A 27,319-nucleotide genomic window follows, 5' to 3' on the forward strand; every position below is an offset into this window, starting at 1 on the left:
TGCAGCTTTTTATAAGTTAAACAATTGCAAATGTCAAATTAAGCAAATCATTTGTCAAATGAAGGTTGAATTAAGAAATTGAAAAGTGGGTTGGAACAAAAACCAGAAGGGAAGTGGGCCCCCAGGACCAGGGATGGGAAGCTCTACTCTACAACACTACTGCATATATGAGACCTAATGCAAATTGAGCACTGGGATGGCTTATCTTACCCACACAATCAGTAAGCATGTTGGAATCAGTGTTACAGAGGCCTGTGATGTAATTTCACCGGGAGGTTGTTGCACCGATCGGTGAAGTACCAGTACAGCTCACTTCTGCTCATTGGGGTTGATGTCTGTCTGTAGGTAGGATACAGGGGAGCTTTGAGATTTGTCTTTGAGATTCCCTGGCAGTGGGAGCTGGAGAACCATATTCCATAAAAAATATTATGCTCATGGTACTTTGGCATCGACACACAGATGCCTTTCAAGTCATCCATGAACTTGTTAAAGTATTTGAAAGCTGCACAAACTTCAATATCATGTCATGAGGAAAACTGTGGTTCTTATATCTTGACATTAACATGTTCAATCCCCTCCTTAAACAGGGTCTGGGAGACAGCTGAAGGGGCCAGAACCTGACATTGAAGATGAATCTGTGAGTTGATTTTTCAAACATTTGTTTTCTTCTTACATTCAAAAAACTTGGAAATGTCGAAGGGCAGAACGTACGGAGTAGATATGACTCCAAACCAATAATGCAGATTCTCATAACAGCTGATCAGATTCATCTCCTATCATTCCCAAAGATGTGTTTCTCTGTGTTAATATTAGGGCTGTCAGCGTTAACGCATGCAGTTAATTCATAATGAATGAATCTAACTGCATTTACAGGGGAGCTTACCTTTTTCAGTACAGTGCATCTGTAATGAAGAAAACTGCAGACTATTGCAACAGTTTCTTTTATTCTGTGACAACTGTGTACTGGATTGCTGGAATTGTTATTAAAACAAGATTTAAAAGGATTTCCTTGGGAGTATTTTACACCCATTCTGCTAGAATTACACTCATATATGTCAATGTTTTATGTCATTATTAAATATTTGATTAATTGGGATTAATTCATGGAACTATTTGAATAATCGTGATTATTTTTTGTTTGTTTGTTTAATTAAATGTCTGTATTAAAGTTATGGGTTGTCATTTTTAAAACAAAAATCATATTAAAGATACCATAAATGAGAATATAGGAGATCCTGGACATTTATACATGTATTAATTGATTTGTATTGTATTTCCTGGCTGCCCTCTAGTGGTTATATACTACATTACATGAGTATGGTTGGTTTCTGCTTCACACAAATCTCAGCCTACAGATAATCTGAAACTCAGATTATTACATCTTTTATAGTTCTCTTTTTGCAATTTTCTTTCTTAATCACTGCTGTTTCCTATAAAGGGCAAAACATATACAGAGAGCTAAAGTATTATTAAACAGAAACACAAGTTGGTTTTAAAATGTGTTTTACACATGGTATTTACTAAACAATAATAAAACATACATATACGGAACCTAATAGTACTTTGAAAGCAGTAGATATTTGCATACTTTTTACACTGAACTGTGCTTTTACACATGAATGTCAAGATTCAGTTTGTAAGACCTGCCCTTGTGTCTCCCCCAGACCCTTGATGTGCCCCTTGAAATCTTAGAAGGGGAAAGACCCCGACCCCAAGGCTCCTCCCCAGTGTATGAATATCCAGTCCCAGAGAAATACACTGAAATAAACAAACAGGTAAAACCCCTGGACTCCAATCCACCTGGTTTTACAAAGAGTTTCTGCTTCAAATGTTTAAAGCACACAATTGTTCAACAATATAACAGCATCATTCTAATACTGTTTCTATCATTATTACCTTATTGCACAGATATATTTTTATTTTATTTATAGGTGTGTGTGTGTGTGTGTACGCGCGCACACACTTTTGATTAGTTTGTGGCATATGGACACATACACATAAAGGGTGTCTAAACTGTTTTTGCACCACATTAAACATATAATCATTAAACATTGACTGGTGGTACATCAAAATTAAAAATATCTACTTTTAGATGTCCTTACTGAATTACTCTAAATGTGGCATTCTAAACATTACACACTTTATTTCAGTCAAACAAACTCCAAGCTCTTACAATACTCCAGTAGTCTTACTATTTTCTTTAGCCTTTCACCCACACACCCATCTGTAGACCACAGCTATCTGTCTCAATATGTCATGCAGCTAATAGCTTTGCTCTTACATGTTACGTTGTCAAATTACATATCGTGTTTCCTTTTCACAATGTAAGGCTGAGGAAGAAATATATGATCCGAAACATCCTGACTACAAAAAAGGGAAACGAATTGGATTTGGAGCATTCTTTGAGAAGCACTTCTCTGCAAAAATGAGTCAAACGGAGGTGAGTAGCCGATTGCTAGAAAAGGAGGGTTGATGGAGTGAATGGAAGCCCAAGTTACCACGGTACACCATTCATTTCTGTACAGGATCATCTTGTTTGACAAGAGTTTAACTTCATGCACAGAGTGGCACAGAGACTGGCTTTCAGAAAGATTCAAGACAGAATCTGATGATGGTAACACATTATGTTAGTTGAAGCGTGTTACTGAACTGTATCTTAACCCCTATTCACACTGGGTTAGTTTAAAACTAACTTTGTTTGGTTCATTTGCTTTGAAACAATGTATCAGTGTGCTGGCTGTAAACATTTGTCTTGTGTACAAATGTACTGTTTGTTTGGAAACATTTTTCAATTTCGTGGTTCACTTCCATGTTTTCCCAGGGACATTGTAATAATCAAGTGAGCTCAGTTCATTTTGTATTAATAACACCAGATAACTGCATTTTACATGATTATTGCATATAAGCAATGGCAGCATGACTCGTACAATAACAAATATTAGACAGGTAATAAAGTAACTATATACAGTAGTCCACCAAATACATTAGTCTACTTCTAATGCAACCGAATAATACATGGGTGTGTTCACATTATGCAGAATGTGCACAGATCTGACCAGCGAAGCAATTCATTTTCAAAAACTGATGATTTATCATGAACACAACCAATATTTAAATGTATTGTATGCAGGTATTGAATACAACAATAGGCTGCTATACTTGTGAATTTTATAATCAGTGGTGATGGTGATTGTTTTGCCTATATAAAAATACTAATACAGTATAATACTAAATATCCATCTAGGGGTATTTTACTGCTGCTGCTGTTGTCATAACTTTAAAATTATAGTGCCACTTTACATAATACATTAAATTATGGGTTTTATAGCAATTCTGACACTTACTTTCTCACACAAACAAAAGTACAAATAAGCCACAAAATGAATATAAAACTTAATCGTTCCTACATGGCATCTTTAGATCAAATTGTAGGCTCTATCTATGAATGTTAACTTTACTTGTATTTTATTCAATTTTTTTTTTTTTAATACAGAAATACCCTGGTGTAACACCCTTCATGAATATACCCCAATATCCAGTTGTTTTAAAAATTACTGATGTTACCATTAACAATAAGTAAATGAACAGATACATATAAATGTGCATGTTATTGTAACTCACCTCTTTCTGTGGTCTCAGTTAGTTTCGGTTGGGTTCCTTTGCCAATCGAAATATGCTGTTCACACTCTTCCCCAAATGAACCAAACCGCACTGAATCCGAAACAAACCTCTAGTGTGAATGAGTCCTTAGTGTCAGCAGTGTCCATTTAATTTGGTGTGTTGAGTCCTGTGAAAGGAAGAAGCTAGCTTAGTGAAATGAAGTTATTGTAGTTATGATAATTGTTTTATTTGTTGGAATGGAAGTGGCCTGAAAGAAGTTCCCATTGTGTCTTTTGTTCTACAAGTGGAATCAAAGGCTTGATTCAAGGAGGGAACGACAAGGCAGAGAACACTAGTGTCTGATGTTGCACAGTTACTGTGGGCCTTTGCTGAACTGAATGTGTGTAGGTAAAATGCCCTGTTCCGTGCTGGTCTGCTTTGCGACTGTGAGTTTTTCCTCTTGATATGTATTATAGGAAATTGAAACCATGGAAGGATCAGATGTGATTGTGAACACAGAAAAAGAAGCATGTGCCAAAGGATTGGTCGTAAGTGGAGGGGGAAAGGACGGGATATTCGTCAAGGAAGTAATGAAAGAGTCGTCAGCGTCTAAGCGTCTCAGCCTGATAGAAGGTACTTTGTATTATTCTTTATATTTTTCTACATTCAAAGCATTTTTTTTTAACAGCAATTAAATGTATCTCATAAATAGCACACCCCAATACTGAGAGTACGTACACTATCCTGTGCAAGACGAGAGACTTTTTGAAGAAATGGGAGAAAATATTAATAATTTAATAATACGATTATTTCAATTCAAAGGAACATAAACCGTGACAAGCGACTCTGGAATCTCAGGATCGTTTCCATGTTGAATTAAGTAACAAACCAGGCTTACAATACGCTGAAGAACAATATACGAAATTGAGGAAAGCTTCAGGGAGGAAAATCACAACAACTGCAATTCTGTATTACACTGTCAGTTGCCTTAACATTCTTTCTGTATCTGTGCTATTATTTCCTGGAGATACAGTCATCCTCCGAAGTTACGTTGCAATTTGTTCTGAGACAGGCAACCTAAATCCAGACGATGTAAGTCGAGACAGATGTTGTAGCAGAAGCGTCCCTATTTGAAGCCATTGTGAAAATTCACAAATTCACAATGGTTAAATTAACTGTACAAAACACTTATTAGAGAGCAGAAAGATGATTTTGACAGCTTCATTGACAACATAATGAAGTTCTTGGGCCCCTTCCATGCTCCTGCTCAGTGCGATATTGTTAATGTCAGTACGGAACAACGTAAGATGAAATGAGGGGGATAACTGTACGTCTTCACTGATCACTGCAGCTAATTTCGTAACTGCTTGCCCATTTCTCTCCAGGTGATCAAATACTCAGTGCAACAGTGTTTTTCGACGACGTCAAATATGAAGACGCCCTGCAGATTCTGGAGCATGCCAAGCCCTACAAAGTGCAGTTTTGTCTGAAGCGCCACTCATCCATGACATCTGAAGGTTCCTTAACTAGCCTACAAGAAAGTGTAAGTTCACAATTTATTTCTCAGTTTCTCTGTCGTTGTTTTTCATATCACCTTGTGCTAGTGCACTTCTTTGCATTATGAAGTGCAGTTTCTAAACGCATTGTTAATACGCAAAGGAGTTAAGAAAGTGGCAACTGGAAAATTTTGTTTGCTATCTGACATTTTAATATTCCAAAACCAGAGACCACTGAGGTACACGTTATGTTCAAAGGGCTATATGAGAGCAAAGGCATTATAACTAAGAGCATTGCACAACTGCACGATTCTTTATAGCTATATTTGATGTTAGAATATTAAAAAATATATATTTCTTTCAGTTTATAATAGTACACTAAGCAGTGTACACACCATTCATATTCTGCATAGCTTGAATTACCTCTCAGAAGCACAGACTTATGTTGTTTGATATGTTTGCCTTTAATATACTGTAAACTTTGTCTCTGTGTTATTATTTCCACAGGAAAAAGCCACTATGGAGAGAGGCCGCTCGAAAACTCCCCGCCGCCAAGAGGCCAGAATTTCTTGGCCTAAATTCCCGTCATTTACAAGGGGACGCAAAATGCAATTCAAAAGATCTCACAGCACTTCCGAAGCAGAGGAGCAGAAAAAACTAGATATGAGTCCAACATCCAGTGACACAGAATCTCCAACTAAAGGTCAGGAGCCTCTGAAAACCAAAATGAAAAAGCCCAAGTTAAAGCTGTCAAACCTGGGAATTAAGGACCTTAGCATCCAATCAACAGATCAGCACACTACAGAGACTGTAGCAGAAAAGTCAGAGCATTTGGAAGTCATTGAGAAATCTCCAATGAAAGATGAATCCATGGTGCTTTCTTCCAAGCATCCACTAAGAAAAGAACAGGAAACACCAGAGATCTGTGCCTTCGAATCAGATGAAAATGTGGACACCACCAAGATACAAAATGAGTGCTTGCTTCCAAATGTGACAGGCCCTGAAGTTGAAATTAGCCAACACAAAGCAGAACTCATTTCTCTGGATAAGACACTCAAAACCACTGACATTTCCATTTATGGACCAAAAACTGATGATATCCTTGTTGAACCTGGTGCAGAACGTAGCCGCCCTAAAAGAACTCCAGAAGGAAAGAGAAGGAAGAAGAAACAAAGATCAGAACTTAAAGTGAATATTAAGGGAAAAGAGAAAGGAGACTTAAGTCCTGATCACCAAGCAACCTCACCTCAAACATTAATTCTTATACCGTCGCCCCACAGTCTGGGTCCGGAGGTTCAATTTGAGCTTCAAACAACAGAACCTGGAGGCAAAACCACAGAGCAGCTGCCTCTAGGAGATGCCCCAATAAGTCCCAATGTAGTATCACATGCTGAATTGAAGGGACGTCAACTCGCCATTGATATAAACACTCAAAGAGTAGGTTCTAATAGATCTAGTATTAAAGTAGATGTGATGAAACCAAAGGTTGATGTTATGAGTACAAAGCAAACAATGAAAACTGAGGATGGCCAAAAGGAAGGATCTGATGGCCAGTTTGATGCCATTACACAAAAAATGGGGCTTCAGGTTCAAGCCCCCATCCTCAAAGTGGACAAAGACAGTAGAGAGAAGAGGCTCCCTTCACCAACAACTAAATCTGTTCTAAAATCATATGAAGCAAAGATGGAAGGCCCAGCCATTTTGGCTCAAGCTGAAAGGTGTACGATTAAGATGCCAAAAAAAGATGAGGTTGACGGGAGCATGCCAGAAGGACATTTCTCACTTAGAAAGCCACCGATTGGTCAACAGGTGTCACCTAGGACAGAGCCTGGAAAGCAAAGCAAGGACGGAAGCATACATGTTCCAGCACCAGAAGTAAGCAAAATGGTAATCAGAGGCCCATACCTGGAAATGGGCATGCCAGAGAAACATATCTTGAGTTCAGTAACAGAAATCCATACACCAAAGTTTGAGGGCAGTGATATCAGTGCTGCCACAACAGCTACTTTCTTGCAGACAGGAGATTTACGTATAACGAGGCAAACGGAACTGGAGGACATAAAAACTGCACAGGCAGAACCCACAAGTAAAACTGACAAACCTAAAATTCCTAAAACAGTTATCTCTCTCCCTGGTATTGCAGCATCTGATGAGGAAGCTGCCCTAAGCAAATCAGAGATGTTCAGCATGTCCAGGACTAAAGCTGATGTTTCCTCCCTGCCACCAGTTGTTGCAATTAAAAGCCCAGAGATGAAAAGTGAACCAGATCTTCCTCAGTCAGAAGGGAAGATAGATGTTAAAGGTTATGGGGTGGATGTACAAGCTCCAAAAATTCGTGGAGAACTGGATGCTGATGATACCATAGGTTCAATTGAAAAGTTTAAACTTCCACAGTTCAAGGTGCCTAAAATGGACCTCTCTTCTCTGGATGAGCACGAACATATCACAATGACAGATGTGAATGCTGCCAAAGCAAAACCAGACATAGTAAAAGCAGAAATTAAAGCACCTAAAATGGATGTAAATATCCAATCAACAGATGCTGACAGTGGGGAAATAAAAGGCCCAAAAGGAAAATCTGACATGCCAAAACTGGAAATGGCTGAAGTGGACGTTCAGCTACCTAAAGTGAAACCACATAAATTTGGACTGAAGAAGCCAAAATCAGAGACTGGCCTTTATTTTTCAAAACCAGAAATGCAAATCCAAGGTGTCAACATAGATGCCCAAATTCGATCTATTAAAAGCCCAGCTGACATCCCTGAAACTCAAATGGAGAGTGTGAAAGGAAAATTCAAGAAGCCTGAGATTAAAATACCTTCTGTTGGACTATTATCTGGAGAGTATGAGACAACCATTACAAAAACAGACATCTCTCACCCAAAGGCAAATATAGATATGGGTAAAGTACAAGTGACAGGCCCAGTGGTTGATCTTGAGGCTTCAGCAGCCAGAGGAGTCACTGATAAAGAAACAAAGGGACCTGGAGGAAAATTCAAGATGCCGAAGATAAAAGTGCCCCAAACTGGATTTTCAAAATCAGATGTAAAAGTCCCTCTAACAGATGTGGACATGAATGTTCCACATGGAGAAGTGACCCTGAAAGAAAGAAAGATAGATGTTAAAGTCCCTGGGCTGGAATTACAAGCTACAAAGATCCAAACACAACTGGAAGGTGCAGGTATTCAAGGATCAATGGGAGACTTAAATCTACCTACATTCAAGTTACCTAAAGTTGACCTCTATGATCTTGATGGACACGAACACATCCGAGTGACTGATGTGAATGCTAGCAAAGCGGAAGAAGCCATCGGAATTAAAAACCGCAAGATTAAAAGTCAACCAGATCTTCCTAAATCAGAAGGGAAGATAGATGTTAAAGATTCAGAGGTGGAACTACAAGCTCCAATTATTCACACAGAAATGGATACTGATGATATCATAGCTTCAATTGAAAAGTTTAAGCTTCCGAAGTTCAAGCTTCCACAAATTAACCTCTCTGATCTGGATGAGCATGAACATATCACAATGACAGACGTGAATCTTGCAAAACCAAAACCAGACATTGCAACAGATAGTAGTATTCCCGAGTTCAAACTACCAAACATTGATCTTTCGGATCTTGTTTCGGATGATGTTCACAAACCAATTACAATGACACAAGTTGATGTTTCTAGCAGCAATGTAAAAGCAGAAATGAAAGCACTCCCCAAAGTCAAGGGCCCAGAAATAAACATTCAAATGCCAAAAGCAGACACTGACACTACCCTGACTAAGCCAGAGCTGGACATCAAAGGGCCTGATGTGGAAATTAAAGCTCCCTCCCTTGAAGCAACTGCCGAACTCCCTGACATTACAGCTAAAGGAGGGAAAGGAAAGTTTCATATGCCTCACATTAAAATGCCATCGTTTGGCATTTCCACACCTGACGTGAAAGGTCCCAAAGTGTCCGGAGACATAAGCTTACCAAGTGTGGACGTCTCTCTTCCAAAACCTGACCTGGACGTCAAAGGTCCAGATATTAGTGGACCCGCAGTGGATGTGAAGCTTTCTAAACCTGAGCTAACAGTTTCAGGACAGAAACCTGCTCTTGAACTCAAAGGCCCTAGTGTAGACATTGGAGGTCCAGCTCTAGATGTGGACATGAAAGGCAAAGGAGTTGAGGTGGAAGGTGAAGGAGGCAAATTCAAGTTGCCCAAATTTGGAATTTCCCTTCCAAAAGTGGACATCCAGACACAAAAGCCAGATGTTGATATTTCCCTTCCACAGGCTAAACTAGAAGGACAGTTGCCCACTGTGGAATTGGAGGGGCCCTCAGTTGAAGGTAAATTGGAAATGCCTGACATTGATGCCAAAGGGATTGACGTGAAACTGAAGAAGCCCAAAATATCAATGCCCAAGTTTGGGATGTCAAAACCAGAAGTGAAAGGCCCTGAGGCAGAGGTTGATGTCACGCTTCCAAAGGGAGACATTTCTCTGCCTGAAGGAGGTGTGGATGTCAAGGGGCCACAGGTGGACATACAAGGTGCAAAGATTGAAGGAGATGTTAAAGACATTGATATTGAAGGCCCCCATGGAAAATTCAAAATGCCATCATTTAAAATGCCCAAATTTGGATTCTCAAGTGGAAAGGTTAAAGCAGAAGCTCCAGAAATAAGTGCTGACATCTCAGTACCTGAGATAGAAGTTCCCTCAGGGAAAGCAGGAATTGACATCAAATCTCCCGATATCGACATTCAAGGTCCAAGAGTAGCCATCGAGAAACCAGATTCTAAAATTGAACTGCCAAAAGTGAAAATGCCCGACATTGATATTAAACTCCCCAAAGTCAAGGGCCCAGAAATAGACATTCAAATGCCAAAAGCAGACACTGACATTACCCTGACTAAGCCAGAGCTGGACATCAAAGGGCCTGATGTGGAAATTAAAGCTCCCTCCCTTGAAACATCTGCCGAACTCCCTGACATTACAGCTAAAGGAGGGAAAGGAAAGTTTCATATGCCTCACATTAAAATGCCATCGTTTGGCATTTCCACACCTGACGTGAAAGGTCCCAAAGTGTCCGGAGACATAAGCTTACCAAGTGTGGACGTCTCTCTTCCAAAACCTGACCTGCACATCAAAGGTCCAGATATTAGTGGACCCGCAGTGGATGTGAAGCTTTCTAAACCTGAGCTAACAGTTTCAGGACAGAAACCTGCTCTTGAACTCAAAGGCCCTAGTGTAGACATTGGAGGTCCAGCTCTAGATGTGGACATGAAAGGCAAAGGAGTTGAGGTGGAAGGCGAAGGAGGCAAATTCAAGTTGCCCAAATTTGGAATTTCCCTTCCAAAAGTGGACATCCAGACACAAAAGCCAGATGTTGATATTTCCCTTCCACAGGCTAAACTAGAAGGACAGTTGCCCACTGTGGAATTGGAGGGGCCCTCAGTTGAAGGTAAATTGGAAATGCCTGACATTGACGCCAAAGGGATTGACGTGAAACTGAAGAAGCCCAAAATATCAATGCCCAAGTTTGGGATGTCAAAACCAGAAGTGAAAGGCCCTGAGGCAGAGATTGATGTCACGCTTCCAAAGGGAGACATTTCTCTGCCTGAAGGAGGTGTGGATGTCAAGGGGCCACAGGTGGACATACAAGGTGCAAAGATTGAAGGAGATGTTAAAGACATTGATATTGAAGGCCCCCATGGAAAATTCAAAATGCCATCATTTAAAATGCCCAAATTTGGATTCTCAAGTCCAAAGGTTAAAGCAGAAGCTCCAGAAATAAGTGCTGACATCTCAGTACCTGAGATAGAAGTTCCCTCAGGGAAAGCAGGAATTGACATCAAATCTCCCGATATCGACATTCAAGGTCCAAGAGTAGCCATCGAGAAACCAGATTCTAAAATTGAACTGCCAAAAGTGAAAATGCCCGACATTGATATTAAACTCCCCAAAGTCAAGGGCCCAGAAATAGACATTCAAATGCCAAAAGCAGACACTGACATTACCCTGACTAAGCCAGAGCTGGACATCAAAGGGCCTGATGTGGAAATTAAAGCTCCCTCCCTTGAAGCATCTGCCGAACTCCCTGACATTGCAGCTAAAGGAGGGAAAGGAAAGTTTCATATGCCTCACATTAAAATGCCATCGTTTGGCATTTCCACACCTGACGTGAAAGGTCCCAAAGTGTCCGGAGACATAAGCTTACCAAGTGTGGACGTCTCTCTTCCAAAACCTGACCTGGACGTCAAAGGTCCAGAAATTAGTGGACCCGCAGTGGATGTGAAGCTTTCTAAACCTGAGCTAACAGTTTCAGGACAGAAACCTGCTCTTGAACTCAAAGGCCCTAGTGTAGACATTGGAGGTCCAGCTCTAGATGTGGACATGAAAGGCAAAGGAGTTGAGGTGGAAGGTGAAGGAGGCAAATTCAAGTTGCCCAAATTTGGAATTTCCCTTCCAAAAGTGGACATCCGGACACAAAAGCCAGATGTTGATATTTCCCTTCCACAGGCTAAACTAGAAGGACAGTTGCCCACTGTGGAATTGGAGAGGCCCTCAGTTGAAGGTAAATTGGAAATGCCTGACATTGACGCCAAAGGGATTGACGTGAAACTGAAGAAGCCCAAAATATCAATGCCCAAGTTTGGGATGTCAAAACCAGAAGTGAAAGGCCCTGAGGCAGAGATTGATGTCACGCTTCCAAAGGGAGACATTTCTCTGCCTGAAGGAGGTGTGGATGTCAAGGGGCCACAGGTGGACATACAAGGTGCAAAGATTAAAGGAGATGTTAAGGAAATTGATATTGAAGGCTCTCCAACAAAATTCAAAATGCCATCATTTAAAATGCCCAAATTTGGATTCTCAAGTGGAAAGGTTAAAGCAGAAGCTCCAGAAATAAGTGCTGACATCTCAGTACCTGAGATAGAAGTTCCCTCAGGGAAAGCAGGAATTGACATCAAATCTCCCGATATCGACATTCAAGGTCCAAGAGTAGCCATCGAGAAACCAGATTCTAAAATTGAACTGCCAAAAGTGAAAATGCCCGACATTGATATTAAACTCCCCAAAGTCAAGGGCCCAGAAATAGACATTCAAATGCCAAAAGCAGACACTGACATTACCCTGACTAAGCCAGAGCTGGACATCAAAGGGCCTGATGTGGAAATTAAAGCTCCCTCCCTTGAAGCATCTGCCGAACTCCCTGACATTGCAGCTAAAGGAGGGAAAGGAAAGTTTCATATGCCTCACATTAAAATGCCATCGTTTGGCATTTCCACACCTGACGTGAAAGGTCCCAAAGTGTCCGGAGACATAAGCTTACCAAGTGTGGACGTCTCTCTTCCAAAACCTGACCTGGACGTCAAAGGTCCAGAAATTAGTGGACCCGCAGTGGATGTGAAGCTTTCTAAACCTGAGCTAACAGTTTCAGGACAGAAACCTGCTCTTGAACTCAAAGGCCCTAGTGTAGACATTGGAGGTCCAGCTCTAGATGTGGACATGAAAGGCAAAGGAGTTGAGGTGGAAGGCGAAGGAGGCAAATTCAAGTTGCCCAAATTTGGAATTTCCCTTCCAAAAGTGGACATCCGGACACAAAAGCCAGATGTTGATATTTCCCTTCCACAGGCTAAACTAGAAGGACAGTTGCCCACTGTGGAATTGGAGGGGCCCTCAGTTGAAGGTAAATTGGAAATGCCTGACATTGATGCCAAAGGGATTGACGTGAAACTGAAGAAGCCCAAAATATCAATGCCCAAGTTTGGGATGTCAAAACCAGAAGTGAAAGGCCCTGAGGCAGAGGTTGATGTCACGCTTCCAAAGGGAGACATTTCTCTGCCTGAAGGAGGTGTGGATGTCAAGGGGCCACAGGTGGACATACAAGGTGCAAAGATTGAAGGAGATGTTAAAGACATTGATATTGAAGGCCCCCATGGAAAATTCAAAATGCCATCATTTAAAATGCCCAAATTTGGATTCTCAAGTGGAAAGGTTAAAGCAGAAGCTCCAGAAATAAGTGCTGACATCTCAGTACCTGAGATAGAAGTTCCCTCAGGGAAAGCAGGAATTGACATCAAATCTCCCGATATCGACATTCAAGGTCCAAGAGTAGCCATCGAGAAACCAGATTCTAAAATTGAACTGCCAAAAGTGAAAATGCCCGACATTGATATTAAACTCCCCAAAGTCAAGGGCCCAGAAATAGACATTCAAATGCCAAAAGCAGACACTGACATTACCCTGACTAAGCCAGAGCTGGACATCAAAGGGCCTGATGTGGAAATTAAAGCTCCCTCCCTTGAAACATCTGCCGAACTCCCTGACATTACAGCTAAAGGAGGGAAAGGAAAGTTTCATATGCCTCACATTAAAATGCCATCGTTTGGCATTTCCACACCTGACGTGAAAGGTCCCAAAGTGTCCGGAGACATAAGCTTACCAAGTGTGGACGTCTCTCTTCCAAAACCTGACCTGCACATCAAAGGTCCAGATATTAGTGGACCCGCAGTGGATGTGAAGCTTTCTAAACCTGAGCTAACAGTTTCAGGACAGAAACCTGCTCTTGAACTCAAAGGCCCTAGTGTAGACATTGGAGGTCCAGCTCTAGATGTGGACATGAAAGGCAAAGGAGTTGAGGTGGAAGGCGAAGGAGGCAAATTCAAGTTGCCCAAATTTGGAATTTCCCTTCCAAAAGTGGACATCCAGACACAAAAGCCAGATGTTGATATTTCCCTTCCACAGGCTAAACTAGAAGGACAGTTGCCCACTGTGGAATTGGAGGGGCCCTCAGTTGAAGGTAAATTGGAAATGCCTGACATTGACGCCAAAGGGATTGACGTGAAACTGAAGAAGCCCAAAATATCAATGCCCAAGTTTGGGATGTCAAAACCAGAAGTGAAAGGCCCTGAGGCAGAGATTGATGTCACGCTTCCAAAGGGAGACATTTCTCTGCCTGAAGGAGGTGTGGATGTCAAGGGGCCACAGGTGGACATACAAGGTGCAAAGATTGAAGGAGATGTTAAAGACATTGATATTGAAGGCCCCCATGGAAAATTCAAAATGCCATCATTTAAAATGCCCAAATTTGGATTCTCAAGTCCAAAGGTTAAAGCAGAAGCTCCAGAAATAAGTGCTGACATCTCAGTACCTGAGATAGAAGTTCCCTCAGGGAAAGCAGGAATTGACATCAAATCTCCCGATATCGACATTCAAGGTCCAAGAGTAGCCATCGAGAAACCAGATTCTAAAATTGAACTGCCAAAAGTGAAAATGCCCGACATTGATATTAAACTCCCCAAAGTCAAGGGCCCAGAAATAGACATTCAAATGCCAAAAGCAGACACTGACATTACCCTGACTAAGCCAGAGCTGGACATCAAAGGGCCTGATGTGGAAATTAAAGCTCCCTCCCTTGAAGCATCTGCCGAACTCCCTGACATTGCAGCTAAAGGAGGGAAAGGAAAGTTTCATATGCCTCACATTAAAATGCCATCGTTTGGCATTTCCACACCTGACGTGAAAGGTCCCAAAGTGTCCGGAGACATAAGCTTACCAAGTGTGGACGTCTCTCTTCCAAAACCTGACCTGGACGTCAAAGGTCCAGAAATTAGTGGACCCGCAGTGGATGTGAAGCTTTCTAAACCTGAGCTAACAGTTTCAGGACAGAAACCTGCTCTTGAACTCAAAGGCCCTAGTGTAGACATTGGAGGTCCAGCTCTAGATGTGGACATGAAAGGCAAAGGAGTTGAGGTGGAAGGTGAAGGAGGCAAATTCAAGTTGCCCAAATTTGGAATTTCCCTTCCAAAAGTGGACATCCGGACACAAAAGCCAGATGTTGATATTTCCCTTCCACAGGCTAAACTAGAAGGACAGTTGCCCACTGTGGAATTGGAGAGGCCCTCAGTTGAAGGTAAATTGGAAATGCCTGACATTGACGCCAAAGGGATTGACGTGAAACTGAAGAAGCCCAAAATATCAATGCCCAAGTTTGGGATGTCAAAACCAGAAGTGAAAGGCCCTGAGGCAGAGATTGATGTCACGCTTCCAAAGGGAGACATTTCTCTGCCTGAAGGAGGTGTGGATGTCAAGGGGCCACAGGTGGACATACAAGGTGCAAAGATTAAAGGAGATGTTAAGGAAATTGATATTGAAGGCTCTCCAACAAAATTCAAAATGCCATCATTTAAAATGCCCAAATTTGGATTCTCAAGTGGAAAGGTTAAAGCAGAAGCTCCAGAAATAAGTGCTGACATCTCAGTACCTGAGATAGAAGTTCCCTCAGGGAAAGCAGGAATTGACATCAAATCTCCCGATATCGACATTCAAGGTCCAAGAGTAGCCATCGAGAAACCAGATTCTAAAATTGAACTGCCAAAAGTGAAAATGCCCGACATTGATATTAAACTCCCCAAAGTCAAGGGCCCAGAAATAGACATTCAAATGCCAAAAGCAGACACTGACATTACCCTGACTAAGCCAGAGCTGGACATCAAAGGGCCTGATGTGGAAATTAAAGCTCCCTCCCTTGAAGCATCTGCCGAACTCCCTGACATTGCAGCTAAAGGAGGGAAAGGAAAGTTTCATATGCCTCACATTAAAATGCCATCGTTTGGCATTTCCACACCTGACGTGAAAGGTCCCAAAGTGTCCGGAGACATAAGCTTACCAAGTGTGGACGTCTCTCTTCCAAAACCTGACCTGGACGTCAAAGGTCCAGAAATTAGTGGACCCGCAGTGGATGTGAAGCTTTCTAAACCTGAGCTAACAGTTTCAGGACAGAAACCTGCTCTTGAACTCAAAGGCCCTAGTGTAGACATTGGAGGTCCAGCTCTAGATGTGGACATGAAAGGCAAAGGAGTTGAGGTGGAAGGCGAAGGAGGCAAATTCAAGTTGCCCAAATTTGGAATTTCCCTTCCAAAAGTGGACATCCGGACACAAAAGCCAGATGTTGATATTTCCCTTCCACAGGCTAAACTAGAAGGACAGTTGCCCACTGTGGAATTGGAGGGGCCCTCAGTTGAAGGTAAATTGGAAATGCCTGACATTGACGCCAAAGGGATTGACGTGAAACTGAAGAAGCCCAAAATATCAATGCCCAAGTTTGGGATGTCAAAACCAGAAGTGAAAGGCCCTGAGGCAGAGATTGATGTCACGCTTCCAAAGGGAGACATTTCTCTGCCTGAAGGAGGTGTGGATGTCAAGGGGCCACAGGTGGACATACAAGGTGCAAAGATTAAAGGAGATGTTAAGGAAATTGATATTGAAGGCTCTCCAACAAAATTCAAAATGCCATCATTTAAAATGCCCAAATTTGGATTCTCAAGTGGAAAGGTTAAAGCAGAAGCTCCAGAAATAAGTGCTGACATCTCAGTACCTGAGATAGAAGTTCCCTCAGGGAAAGCAGGAATTGACATCAAATCTCCCGATATCGACATTCAAGGTCCAAGAGTAGCCATCGAGAAACCAGATTCTAAAATTGAACTGCCAAAAGTGAAAATGCCCGACATTGATATTAAACTCCCCAAAGTCAAGGGCCCAGAAATAGACATTCAAATGCCAAAAGCAGACACTGACATTACCCTGACTAAGCCAGAGCTGGACATCAAAGGGCCTGATGTGGAAATTAAAGCTCCCTCCCTTGAAGCATCTGCCGAACTCCCTGACATTACAGCTAAAGGAGGGAAAGGAAAGTTTCATATGCCTCACATTAAAATGCCATCGTTTGGCATTTCCACACCTGACGTGAAAGGTCCCAAAGTGTCCGGAGACATAAGCTTACCAAGTGTGGACGTCTCTCTTCCAAAACCTGACCTGCACATCAAAGGTCCAGATATTAGTGGACCCGCAGTGGATGTGAAGCTTTCTAAACCTGAGCTAACAGTTTCAGGACAGAAACCTGCTCTTGAACTCAAAGGCCCTAGTGTAGACATTGGAGGTCCAGCTCTAGATGTGGACATGAAAGGCAAAGGAGTTGAGGTGGAAGGCGAAGGAGGCAAATTCAAGTTGCCCAAATTTGGAATTTCCCTTCCAAAAGTGGACATCCAGACACAAAAGCCAGATGTTGATATTTCCCTTCCACAGGCTAAACTAGAAGGACAGTTGCCCACTGTGGAATTGGAGGGGCCCTCAGTTGAAGGTAAATTGGAAATGACTGACATTGACGCCAAAGGGATTGACGTGAAACTGAAGAAGCCCAAAATATCAATGCCCAAGTTTGGGATGTCAAAACCAGAAGTGAAAGGCCCTGAGGCAGAGGTTGATGTCACGCTTCCAAAGGGAGTCATTTCTCTGCCTGAAGGAGGTGTGGATGTCAAGGGGCCACAGGTGGACATACAAGGTGCAAAGATTGAAGGAGATGTTAAAGACATTGATATTGAAGGCCCCCATGGAAAATTCAAAATGCCATCATTTAAAATGCCCAAATTTGGATTCTCAAGTCCAAAGGTTAAAGCAGAAGCTCCAGAAATAAGTGCTGACATCTCAGTACCTGAGATAGAAGTTCCCTCAGGGAAAGCAGGAATTGACATCAAATCTCCCGATATCGACATTCAAGGTCCAAAAGTAGCCATCGAGAAACCAGATTCTAAAATTGAACTGCCAAAAGTGAAAATGCCCGACATTGATATTAAACTCCCCAAAGTCAAGGGCCCAGAAATAGACATTCAAATGCCAAAAGCAGACACTGACATTACCCTGACTAAGCCAGAGCTGGACATCAAAGGGCCTGATGTGGAAATTAAAGCTCCCTCCCTTGAAGCATCTGCCGAACTCCCTGACATTGCAGCTAAAGGAGGGAAAGGAAAGTTTCATATGCCTCACATTAAAATGCCATCGTTTGGCATTTCCACACCTGACGTGAAAGGTCCCAAAGTGTCCGGAGACATAAGCTTACCAAGTGTGGACGTCTCTCTTCCAAAACCTGACCTGGACGTCAAAGGTCCAGAAATTAGTGGACCCGCAGTGGATGTGAAGCTTTCTAAACCTGAGCTAACAGTTTCAGGACAGAAACCTGCTCTTGAACTCAAAGGCCCTAGTGTAGACATTGGAGGTCCAGCTCTAGATGTGGACATGAAAGGCAAAGGAGTTGAGGTGGAAGGCGAAGGAGGCAAATTCAAGTTGCCCAAATTTGGAATTTCCCTTCCAAAAGTGGACATCCGGACACAAAAGCCAGATGTTGATATTTCCCTTCCACAGGCTAAACTAGAAGGACAGTTGCCCACTGTGGAATTGGAGGGGCCCTCAGTTGAAGGTAAATTGGAAATGCCTGACATTGACGCCAAAGGGATTGACGTGAAACTGAAGAAGCCCAAAATATCAATGCCCAAGTTTGGGATGTCAAAACCAGAAGTGAAAGGCCCTGAGGCAGAGATTGATGTCACGCTTCCAAAGGGAGACATTTCTCTGCCTGAAGGAGGTGTGGATGTCAAGGGGCCACAGGTGGACATACAAGGTGCAAAGATTAAAGGAGATGTTAAGGAAATTGATATTGAAGGCTCTCCAACAAAATTCAAAATGCCATCATTTAAAATGCCCAAATTTGGATTCTCAAGTGGAAAGGTTAAAGCAGAAGCTCCAGAAATAAGTGCTGACATCTCAGTACCTGAGATAGAAGTTCCCTCAGGGAAAGCAGGAATTGACATCAAATCTCCCGATATCGACATTCAAGGTCCAAGAGTAGCCATCGAGAAACCAGATTCTAAAATTGAACTGCCAAAAGTGAAAATGCCCGACATTGATATTAAACTCCCCAAAGTCAAGGGCCCAGAAATAGACATTCAAATGCCAAAAGCAGACACTGACATTACCCTGACTAAGCCAGAGCTGGACATCAAAGGGCCTGATGTGGAAATTAAAGCTCCCTCCCTTGAAGCATCTGCCGAACTCCCTGACATTGCAGCTAAAGGAGGGAAAGGAAAGTTTCATATGCCTCACATTAAAATGCCATCGTTTGGCATTTCCACACCTGACGTGAAAGGTCCCAAAGTGTCCGGAGACATAAGCTTACCAAGTGTGGACGTCTCTCTTCCAAAACCTGACCTGGACGTCAAAGGTCCAGAAATTAGTGGACCCGCAGTGGATGTGAAGCTTTCTAAACCTGAGCTAACAGTTTCAGGACAGAAACCTGCTCTTGAACTCAAAGGCCCTAGTGTAGACATTGGAGGTCCAGCTCTAGATGTGGACATGAAAGGCAAAGGAGTTGAGGTGGATGGCGAAGGAGGCAAATTCAAGTTGCCCAAATTTGGAATTTCCCTTCCAAAAGTGGACATCCAGACACAAAAGCCAGATGTTGATATTTCCCTTCCACAGGCTAAACTAGAAGGACAGTTGCCCACTGTGGAATTGGAGGGGCCCTCAGTTGAAGGTAAATTGGAAATGCCTGACATTGACGCCAAAGGGATTGACGTGAAACTGAAGAAGCCCAAAATATCAATGCCCAAGTTTGGGATGTCAAAACCAGAAGTGAAAGGCCCTGAGGCAGAGATTGATGTCACGCTTCCAAAGGGAGACATTTCTCTGCCTGAAGGAGGTGTGGATGTCAAGGGGCCACAGGTGGACATACAAGGTGCAAAGATTAAAGGAGATGTTAAGGAAATTGATATTGAAGGCTCTCCAACAAAATTCAAAATGCCATCATTTAAAATGCCCAAATTTGGATTCTCAAGTGGAAAGGTTAAAGCAGAAGCTCCAGAAATAAGTGCTGACATCTCAGTACCTGAGATAGAAGTTCCCTCAGGGAAAGCAGGAATTGACATCAAATCTCCCGATATCGACATTCAAGGTCCAAGAGTAGCCATCGAGAAACCAGATTCTAAAATTGAACTGCCAAAAGTGAAAATGCCCGACATTGATATTAAACTCCCCAAAGTCAAGGGCCCAGAAATAGACATTCAAATGCCAAAAGCAGACACTGACATTACCCTGACTAAGCCAGAGCTGGACATCAAAGGGCCTGATGTGGAAATTAAAGCTCCCTCCCTTGAAGCATCTGCCGAACTCCCTGACATTGCAGCTAAAGGAGGGAAAGGAAAGTTTCATATGCCTCACATTAAAATGCCATCGTTTGGCATTTCCACACCTGACGTGAAAGGTCCCAAAGTGTCCGGAGACATAAGCTTACCAAGTGTGGACGTCTCTCTTCCAAAACCTGACCTGGACGTCAAAGGTCCAGAAATTAGTGGACCCGCAGTGGATGTGAAGCTTTCTAAACCTGAGCTAACAGTTTCAGGACAGAAACCTGCTCTTGAACTCAAAGGCCCTAGTGTAGACATTGGAGGTCCAGCTCTAGATGTGGACATGAAAGGCAAAGGAGTTGAGGTGGAAGGCGAAGGAGGCAAATTCAAGTTGCCCAAATTTGGAATTTCCCTTCCAAAAGTGGACATCCGGACACAAAAGCCAGATGTTGATATTTCCCTTCCACAGGCTAAACTAGAAGGACAGTTGCCCACTGTGGAATTGGAGGGGCCCTCAGTTGAAGGTAAATTGGAAATGCCTGACATTGACGCCAAAGGGATTGACGTGAAACTGAAGAAGCCCAAAATATCAATGCCCAAGTTTGGGATGTCAAAACCAGAAGTGAAAGGCCCTGAGGCAGAGATTGATGTCACGCTTCCAAAGGGAGACATTTCTCTGCCTGAAGGAGGTGTGGATGTCAAGGGGCCACAGGTGGACATACAAGGTGCAAAGATTAAAGGAGATGTTAAGGAAATTGATATTGAAGGCTCTCCAACAAAATTCAAAATGCCATCATTTAAAATGCCCAAATTTGGATTCTCAAGTGGAAAGGTTAAAGCAGAAGCTCCAGAAATAAGTGCTGACATCTCAGTACCTGAGATAGAAGTTCCCTCAGGGAAAGCAGGAATTGACATCAAATCTCCCGATATCGACATTCAAGGTCCAAGAGTAGCCATCGAGAAACCAGATTCTAAAATTGAACTGCCAAAAGTGAAAATGCCCGACATTGATATTAAACTCCCCAAAGTCAAGGGCCCAGAAATAGACATTCAAATGCCAAAAGCAGACACTGACATTACCCTGACTAAGCCAGAGCTGGACATCAAAGGGCCTGATGTGGAAATTAAAGCTCCCTCCCTTGAAGCATCTGCCGAACTCCCTGACATTGCAGCTAAAGGAGGGAAAGGAAAGTTTCATATGCCTCACATTAAAATGCCATCGTTTGGCATTTCCACACCTGACGTGAAAGGTCCCAAAGTGTCCGGAGACATAAGCTTACCAAGTGTGGACGTCTCTCTTCCAAAACCTGACCTGGACGTCAAAGGTCCAGAAATTAGTGGACCCGCAGTGGATGTGAAGCTTTCTAAACCTGAGCTAACAGTTTCAGGACAGAAACCTGCTCTTGAACTCAAAGGCCCTAGTGTAGACATTGGAGGTCCAGCTCTAGATGTGGACATGAAAGGCAAAGGAGTTGAGGTGGAAGGCGAAGGAGGCAAATTCAAGTTGCCCAAATTTGGAATTTCCCTTCCAAAAGTGGACATCCGGACACAAAAGCCAGATGTTGATATTTCCCTTCCACAGGCTAAACTAGAAGGACAGTTGCCCACTGTGGAATTGGAGGGGCCCTCAGTTGAAGGTAAATTGGAAATGCCTGACATTGACGCCAAAGGGATTGACGTGAAACTGAAGAAGCCCAAAATATCAATGCCCAAGTTTGGGATGTCAAAACCAGAAGTGAAAGGCCCTGAGGCAGAGATTGATGTCACGCTTCCAAAGGGAGACATTTCTCTGCCTGAAGGAGGTGTGGATGTCAAGGGGCCACAGGTGGACATACAAGGTGCAAAGATTAAAGGAGATGTTAAGGAAATTGATATTGAAGGCTCTCCAACAAAATTCAAAATGCCATCATTTAAAATGCCCAAATTTGGATTCTCAAGTGGAAAGGTTAAAGCAGAAGCTCCAGAAATAAGTGCTGACATCTCAGTACCTGAGATAGAAGTTCCCTCAGGGAAAGCAGGAATTGACATCAAATCTCCCGATATCGACATTCAAGGTCCAAGAGTAGCCATCGAGAAACCAGATTCTAAAATTGAACTGCCAAAAGTGAAAATGCCCGACATTGATATTAAACTCCCCAAAGTCAAGGGCCCAGAAATAGACATTCAAATGCCAAAAGCAGACACTGACATTACCCTGACTAAGCCAGAGCTGGACATCAAAGGGCCTGATGTGGAAATTAAAGCTCCCTCCCTTGAAGCATCTGCCGAACTCCCTGACATTACAGCTAAAGGAGGGAAAGGAAAGTTTCATATGCCTCACATTAAAATGCCATCGTTTGGCATTTCCACACCTGACGTGAAAGGTCCCAAAGTGTCCGGAGACATAAGCTTACCAAGTGTGGACGTCTCTCTTCCAAAACCTGACCTGGACGTCAAAGGTCCAGAAATTAGTGGACCCGCAGTGGATGTGAAGCTTTCTAAACCTGAGCTAACAGTTTCAGGACAGAAACCTGCTCTTGAACTCAAAGGCCCTAGTGTAGACATTGGAGGTCCAGCTCTAGATGTGGACATGAAAGGCAAAGGAGTTGAGGTGGAAGGCGAAGGAGGCAAATTCAAGTTGCCCAAATTTGGAATTTCCCTTCCAAAAGTGGACATCCGGACACAAAAGCCAGATGTTGATATTTCCCTTCCACAGGCTAAACTAGAAGGACAGTTGCCCACTGTGGAATTGGAGGGGCCCTCAGTTGAAGGTAAATTGGAAATGCCTGACATTGACGCCAAAGGGATTGACGTGAAACTGAAGAAGCCCAAAATATCAATGCCCAAGTTTGGGATGTCAAAACCAGAAGTGAAAGGCCCTGAGGCAGAGATTGATGTCACGCTTCCAAAGGGAGACATTTCTCTGCCTGAAGGAGGTGTGGATGTCAAGGGGCCACAGGTGGACATACAAGGTGCAAAGATTAAAGGAGATGTTAAGGAAATTGATATTGAAGGCTCTCCAACAAAATTCAAAATGCCATCATTTAAAATGCCCAAATTTGGATTCTCAAGTGGAAAGGTTAAAGCAGAAGCTCCAGAAATAAGTGCTGACATCTCAGTACCTGAGATAGAAGTTCCCTCAGGGAAAGCAGGAATTGACATCAAATCTCCCGATATCGACATTCAAGGTCCAAGAGTAGCCATCGAGAAACCAGATTCTAAAATTGAACTGCCAAAAGTGAAAATGCCCGACATTGATATTAAACTCCCCAAAGTCAAGGGCCCAGAAATAGACATTCAAATGCCAAAAGCAGACACTGACATTACCCTGACTAAGCCAGAGCTGGACATCAAAGGGCCTGATGTGGAAATTAAAGCTCCCTCCCTTGAAGCATCTGCCGAACTCCCTGACATTGCAGCTAAAGGAGGGAAAGGAAAGTTTCATATGCCTCACATTAAAATGCCATCGTTTGGCATTTCCACACCTGACGTGAAAGGTCCCAAAGTGTCCGGAGACATAAGCTTACCAAGTGTGGACGTCTCTCTTCCAAAACCTGACCTGGACGTCAAAGGTCCAGAAATTAGTGGACCCGCAGTGGATGTGAAGCTTTCTAAACCTGAGCTAACAGTTTCAGGACAGAAACCTGCTCTTGAACTCAAAGGCCCTAGTGTAGACATTGGAGGTCCAGCTCTAGATGTGGACATGAAAGGCAAAGGAGTTGAGGTGGAAGGCGAAGGAGGCAAATTCAAGTTGCCCAAATTTGGAATTTCCCTTCCAAAAGTGGACATCCGGACACAAAAGCCAGATGTTGATATTTCCCTTCCACAGGCTAAACTAGAAGGACAGTTGCCCACTGTGGAATTGGAGGGGCCCTCAGTTGAAGGTAAATTGGAAATGCCTGACATTGACGCCAAAGGGATTGACGTGAAACTGAAGAAGCCCAAAATATCAATGCCCAAGTTTGGGATGTCAAAACCAGAAGTGAAAGGCCCTGAGGCAGAGATTGATGTCACGCTTCCAAAGGGAGACATTTCTCTGCCTGAAGGAGGTGTGGATGTCAAGGGGCCACAGGTGGACATACAAGGTGCAAAGATTAAAGGAGATGTTAAGGAAATTGATATTGAAGGCTCTCCAACAAAATTCAAAATGCCATCATTTAAAATGCCCAAATTTGGATTCTCAAGTGGAAAGGTTAAAGCAGAAGCTCCAGAAATAAGTGCTGACATCTCAGTACCTGAGATAGAAGTTCCCTCAGGGAAAGCAGGAATTGACATCAAATCTCCCGATATCGACATTCAAGGTCCAAGAGTAGCCATCGAGAAACCAGATTCTAAAATTGAACTGCCAAAAGTGAAAATGCCCGACATTGATATTAAACTCCCCCAAGTCAAAGGCACAGAGTCAGATATTAAAATGCAAGCAACGACTGATATTTCTATATCCAAACCTGAAGCAGAAAGTTTAGATCATGACATTGATATTAAAGGCTCCCCTACCAAATTTCGTTTCCCAACATTTACAATGCCAAAGTTTGGGATCTCCACCTCAAACACAAAATCCCCTGATACTGAAGTTAGTGGAAAAGTAGTTAATCTAGACAGAAGCGGTGCTGAAATTGGTGTTGAAGGACCCTCTTTGGAGATTGAGAGACCAGATATTCAGTCTTCAGACATCTCCCTGAAGAAATCCTCTGGTTTTAGCATTTCTTTCCCAAAACTCAAAAGTCCAGAGATCAATATTAGTGCAGAAAATGAAGGGAAAAGTGGTAAAGACCTTTTGTCAATGCCCAGTCACAGTATTGATGGAAAATCTGAAGGTGGCATTTCCTCCTCACTACGATATCCTGAAACGAAAAGTTCCCAGGCAGACAAAGGTCCTAGAGTGGAGTCTGAAGGGTCAAGAAAAACATCCAGAATTAATCTGCCATCATTTGGTGATATACTCAAAGGGCTGGATATTGAATTTCATGTCCCTACATTAGAAGATGAAGAAATCTTGGCATCATCAAAGGAAGATCCCTCTCAATCTGGAGTGACTGAACAGGGCAATGAAGCAAGTGATATGAGTGTGGCTGGTAAGAAACTGACGTCTGGAGTTCAACTGACTGAACCCAGTTCGTCAAGGCCGTCGATGGGTGTTGAAGGGTCTCTTGAAACTAAGGAAACAGAAAGCACACAAACAAAGGAGAAGTCTGGGAAATTTAGGTTCCGGTTTCCTAAGCTGGGGTTCAGTGATTCATCACAAGAAAGCAGTAAGACAGAAAGCACCAATCTTGTAATGGAAGCAAAGGAAAAACCTCCACCTTCCCCTGAGAAAAAGCTAAGTACAGAAAAGAAGGAAACTGCCACAAAAAGCGATAAAGGTGGATGGTTTAAGTTTCCAAAACTGGGAATTTCTTCTCCCACAAAATCTACCAAAGACTCACAGAAAGAGATCACCCAACTATCTGAGGACCTGGAAGAAAGCACTGAAGGCGGCCCAGTTGAGGGAGAAGTTAGTCTGATGTCATCTTTAAAATCATCCGATGCCTTTGCTGACATCAGTTCTAGTGAGCCAATTCCTTCTCCCACAAAGGTTACAGTGAAATTCTCAGAGCCTACTGTCCGGGTGGCCGGTGGTGAGATGAAATCTCCAGCAGGCATTATTACCTCCACAGCAAGAACTGAATTAATCCTTTTGGAACCATGTTTACCAGAGAAAATGCACACTCCAACAGATCCTGCTTCTGTGGGTGCCATTTCCCCTCCAGAGGAGACATCAAAACAACCAGCAGCGCATACTCAAGGGACAAGAAACGTACAAGTTGTCACTTCAGAAAAACACGGTGTAACTAGCACTCAGTCCACCACAGTCATCACAAAAATGGAAACATCCTCGGTACATGCTTTGCCTGTACAAAAGGTCACAGTGAAAGCTAGCTCTGTACCTTGGACAACGGAGGAATCTGCTAAAGGTTTTCCAGAGCCAGCTGGAAAGCACATTTCAGTGGAGCGGCACGTGGTCAAGGAAAAATCTGGCGATGAAAAGGAGAAAGTTGTCATAACCCGGAGAGTTCAGTCCCACCAGTTTGAAGTCGCCTCAGGTGAATCGTTAGCAGAGGGGACGGCCTCTGCTATCAAGAGGCTAAAAGACACAATGCACTCAGAAAAGCTGAAGTTTTTCGAAAGTACTGAAATGTCTTCAGCTTCAGGCAGCAGTCACCCATCGGAGAAAGAAGAATCGGACAAGGGAGCCCCACCTGAAAAGAAATAAGCAATGTTGTACAGCTGCCTCGCTTTTTTACTTTGATTTCCGCTTATTTACTTGAAATTGTATGTATACAACAGGGTGTATTTCTGCATATATAAAGAAAGGCTTTTCATATATTATTAAAAGGCTGAGGTTTAATTCACTCACAAAACTGCAGTTACTGCGCAGCGACAAGTTCATTAGACACAGCAAAGACACATTATGCCATCTTACATAATTAACATTTATTTTACGCTTTAAGGAATCTATTCTTATATGAACTCATAATGATATGCACCTTGAAACACTATTATAACAGATCATTATAAATCAGCATTTTATTCGATTTTTTTAGGTTTCACTTGGTATTATGGCTCAGACTTAGACTTTAAAGTAATAGGCAGGAAAACAAAATACAATAAAACAAAAAATTAAGAAAAGGAAGGATAAAGAATTATTGTTAAGCCAATCATTTTGAAATTTGTAAAGTGTGAAAATACATGATGTAAATATATTGTATTTGTTATTTTATTAGCCTATTGCAGTTTTCTTTACTGGTGGCATTGATAATTTATACCCTAGCCTTAGCTTGATGTAATCAATGTATTTGCACTGAAACATCCAATAAATTTTGAAAAAACAATTCGAAAACATGGATCTTTATTGTGTCTCATATGTATGAGGAAAAAAAAGAGAGCAGCATTTCAAATGGGTTTGGTTTATTTTAATGTTTTTCCATTTTTACACAAATGGATTATGACAGACTAGACAGCAGACACTGCGTCTATAAACTTCCAGTACACTAAGAGGAGTTAATTTACAGATGAACCTGCAACACACAAGTTAGCAAACTTGTCAAATTTGCAGATGATACTAAAATAGGTGGCTCAGCAGCTATTCAAAGGGACTTAGATAATATTCAGTTGTGGGCCGACATCTGTGGGCAGATGAAATTCAATGTTTGCAGTGCAAGGTAATACATGCAGGTAACAAAAATGTCCACTATAATTACACTATGGGAGGAACAGAACTAGAAGAAGTAATGAATGAGAGACCTAGAAGGGTCCATCCAAACAATGTTGGGG

General features: G+C 42.5%; 1 protein-coding gene across 1 annotated transcript; it reads left to right on the top strand.

Annotated features, from left to right (window-relative positions):
• The first annotated feature begins 1,664 nt into the window (after window positions 1-1,664).
• LOC136717321 (neuroblast differentiation-associated protein AHNAK) lies at window positions 1,665-26,877 on the top strand. The gene is made up of 5 exons (XM_066694911.1): window positions 1,665-1,775; window positions 2,330-2,440; window positions 4,077-4,233; window positions 4,986-5,143; window positions 5,604-26,877. The coding sequence occupies exons 2-5, from the start codon at window positions 2,426-2,428 to the stop codon at window positions 26,256-26,258; spliced, it is 20,985 nt and encodes a 6,994-aa protein (XP_066551008.1). The 5' UTR covers window positions 1,665-1,775; window positions 2,330-2,425; the 3' UTR covers window positions 26,259-26,877.
• The last annotated feature ends 442 nt before the right edge of the window (window positions 26,878-27,319 follow it).

The sequence above is a fragment of the Amia ocellicauda genome, chromosome 21 (genome assembly GCF_036373705.1).
Source record: "Amia ocellicauda isolate fAmiCal2 chromosome 21, fAmiCal2.hap1, whole genome shotgun sequence".
In the NCBI taxonomy this organism is placed as follows: Eukaryota; Metazoa; Chordata; class Actinopteri; order Amiiformes; family Amiidae; genus Amia; species Amia ocellicauda.

Bases quoted from the DNA above. Each gene is read 5' to 3' on its own strand.
- LOC136717321 (XM_066694911.1), top strand. The intron at 4,234-4,985 runs GTACTTTGTATT...ATTTCTCTCCAG, and splicing joins GCGTCTCAGCCTGATAGAAG to GTGATCAAATACTCAGTGCA. The intron at 5,144-5,603 runs GTAAGTTCACAA...TTATTTCCACAG, and splicing joins TAACTAGCCTACAAGAAAGT to GAAAAAGCCACTATGGAGAG.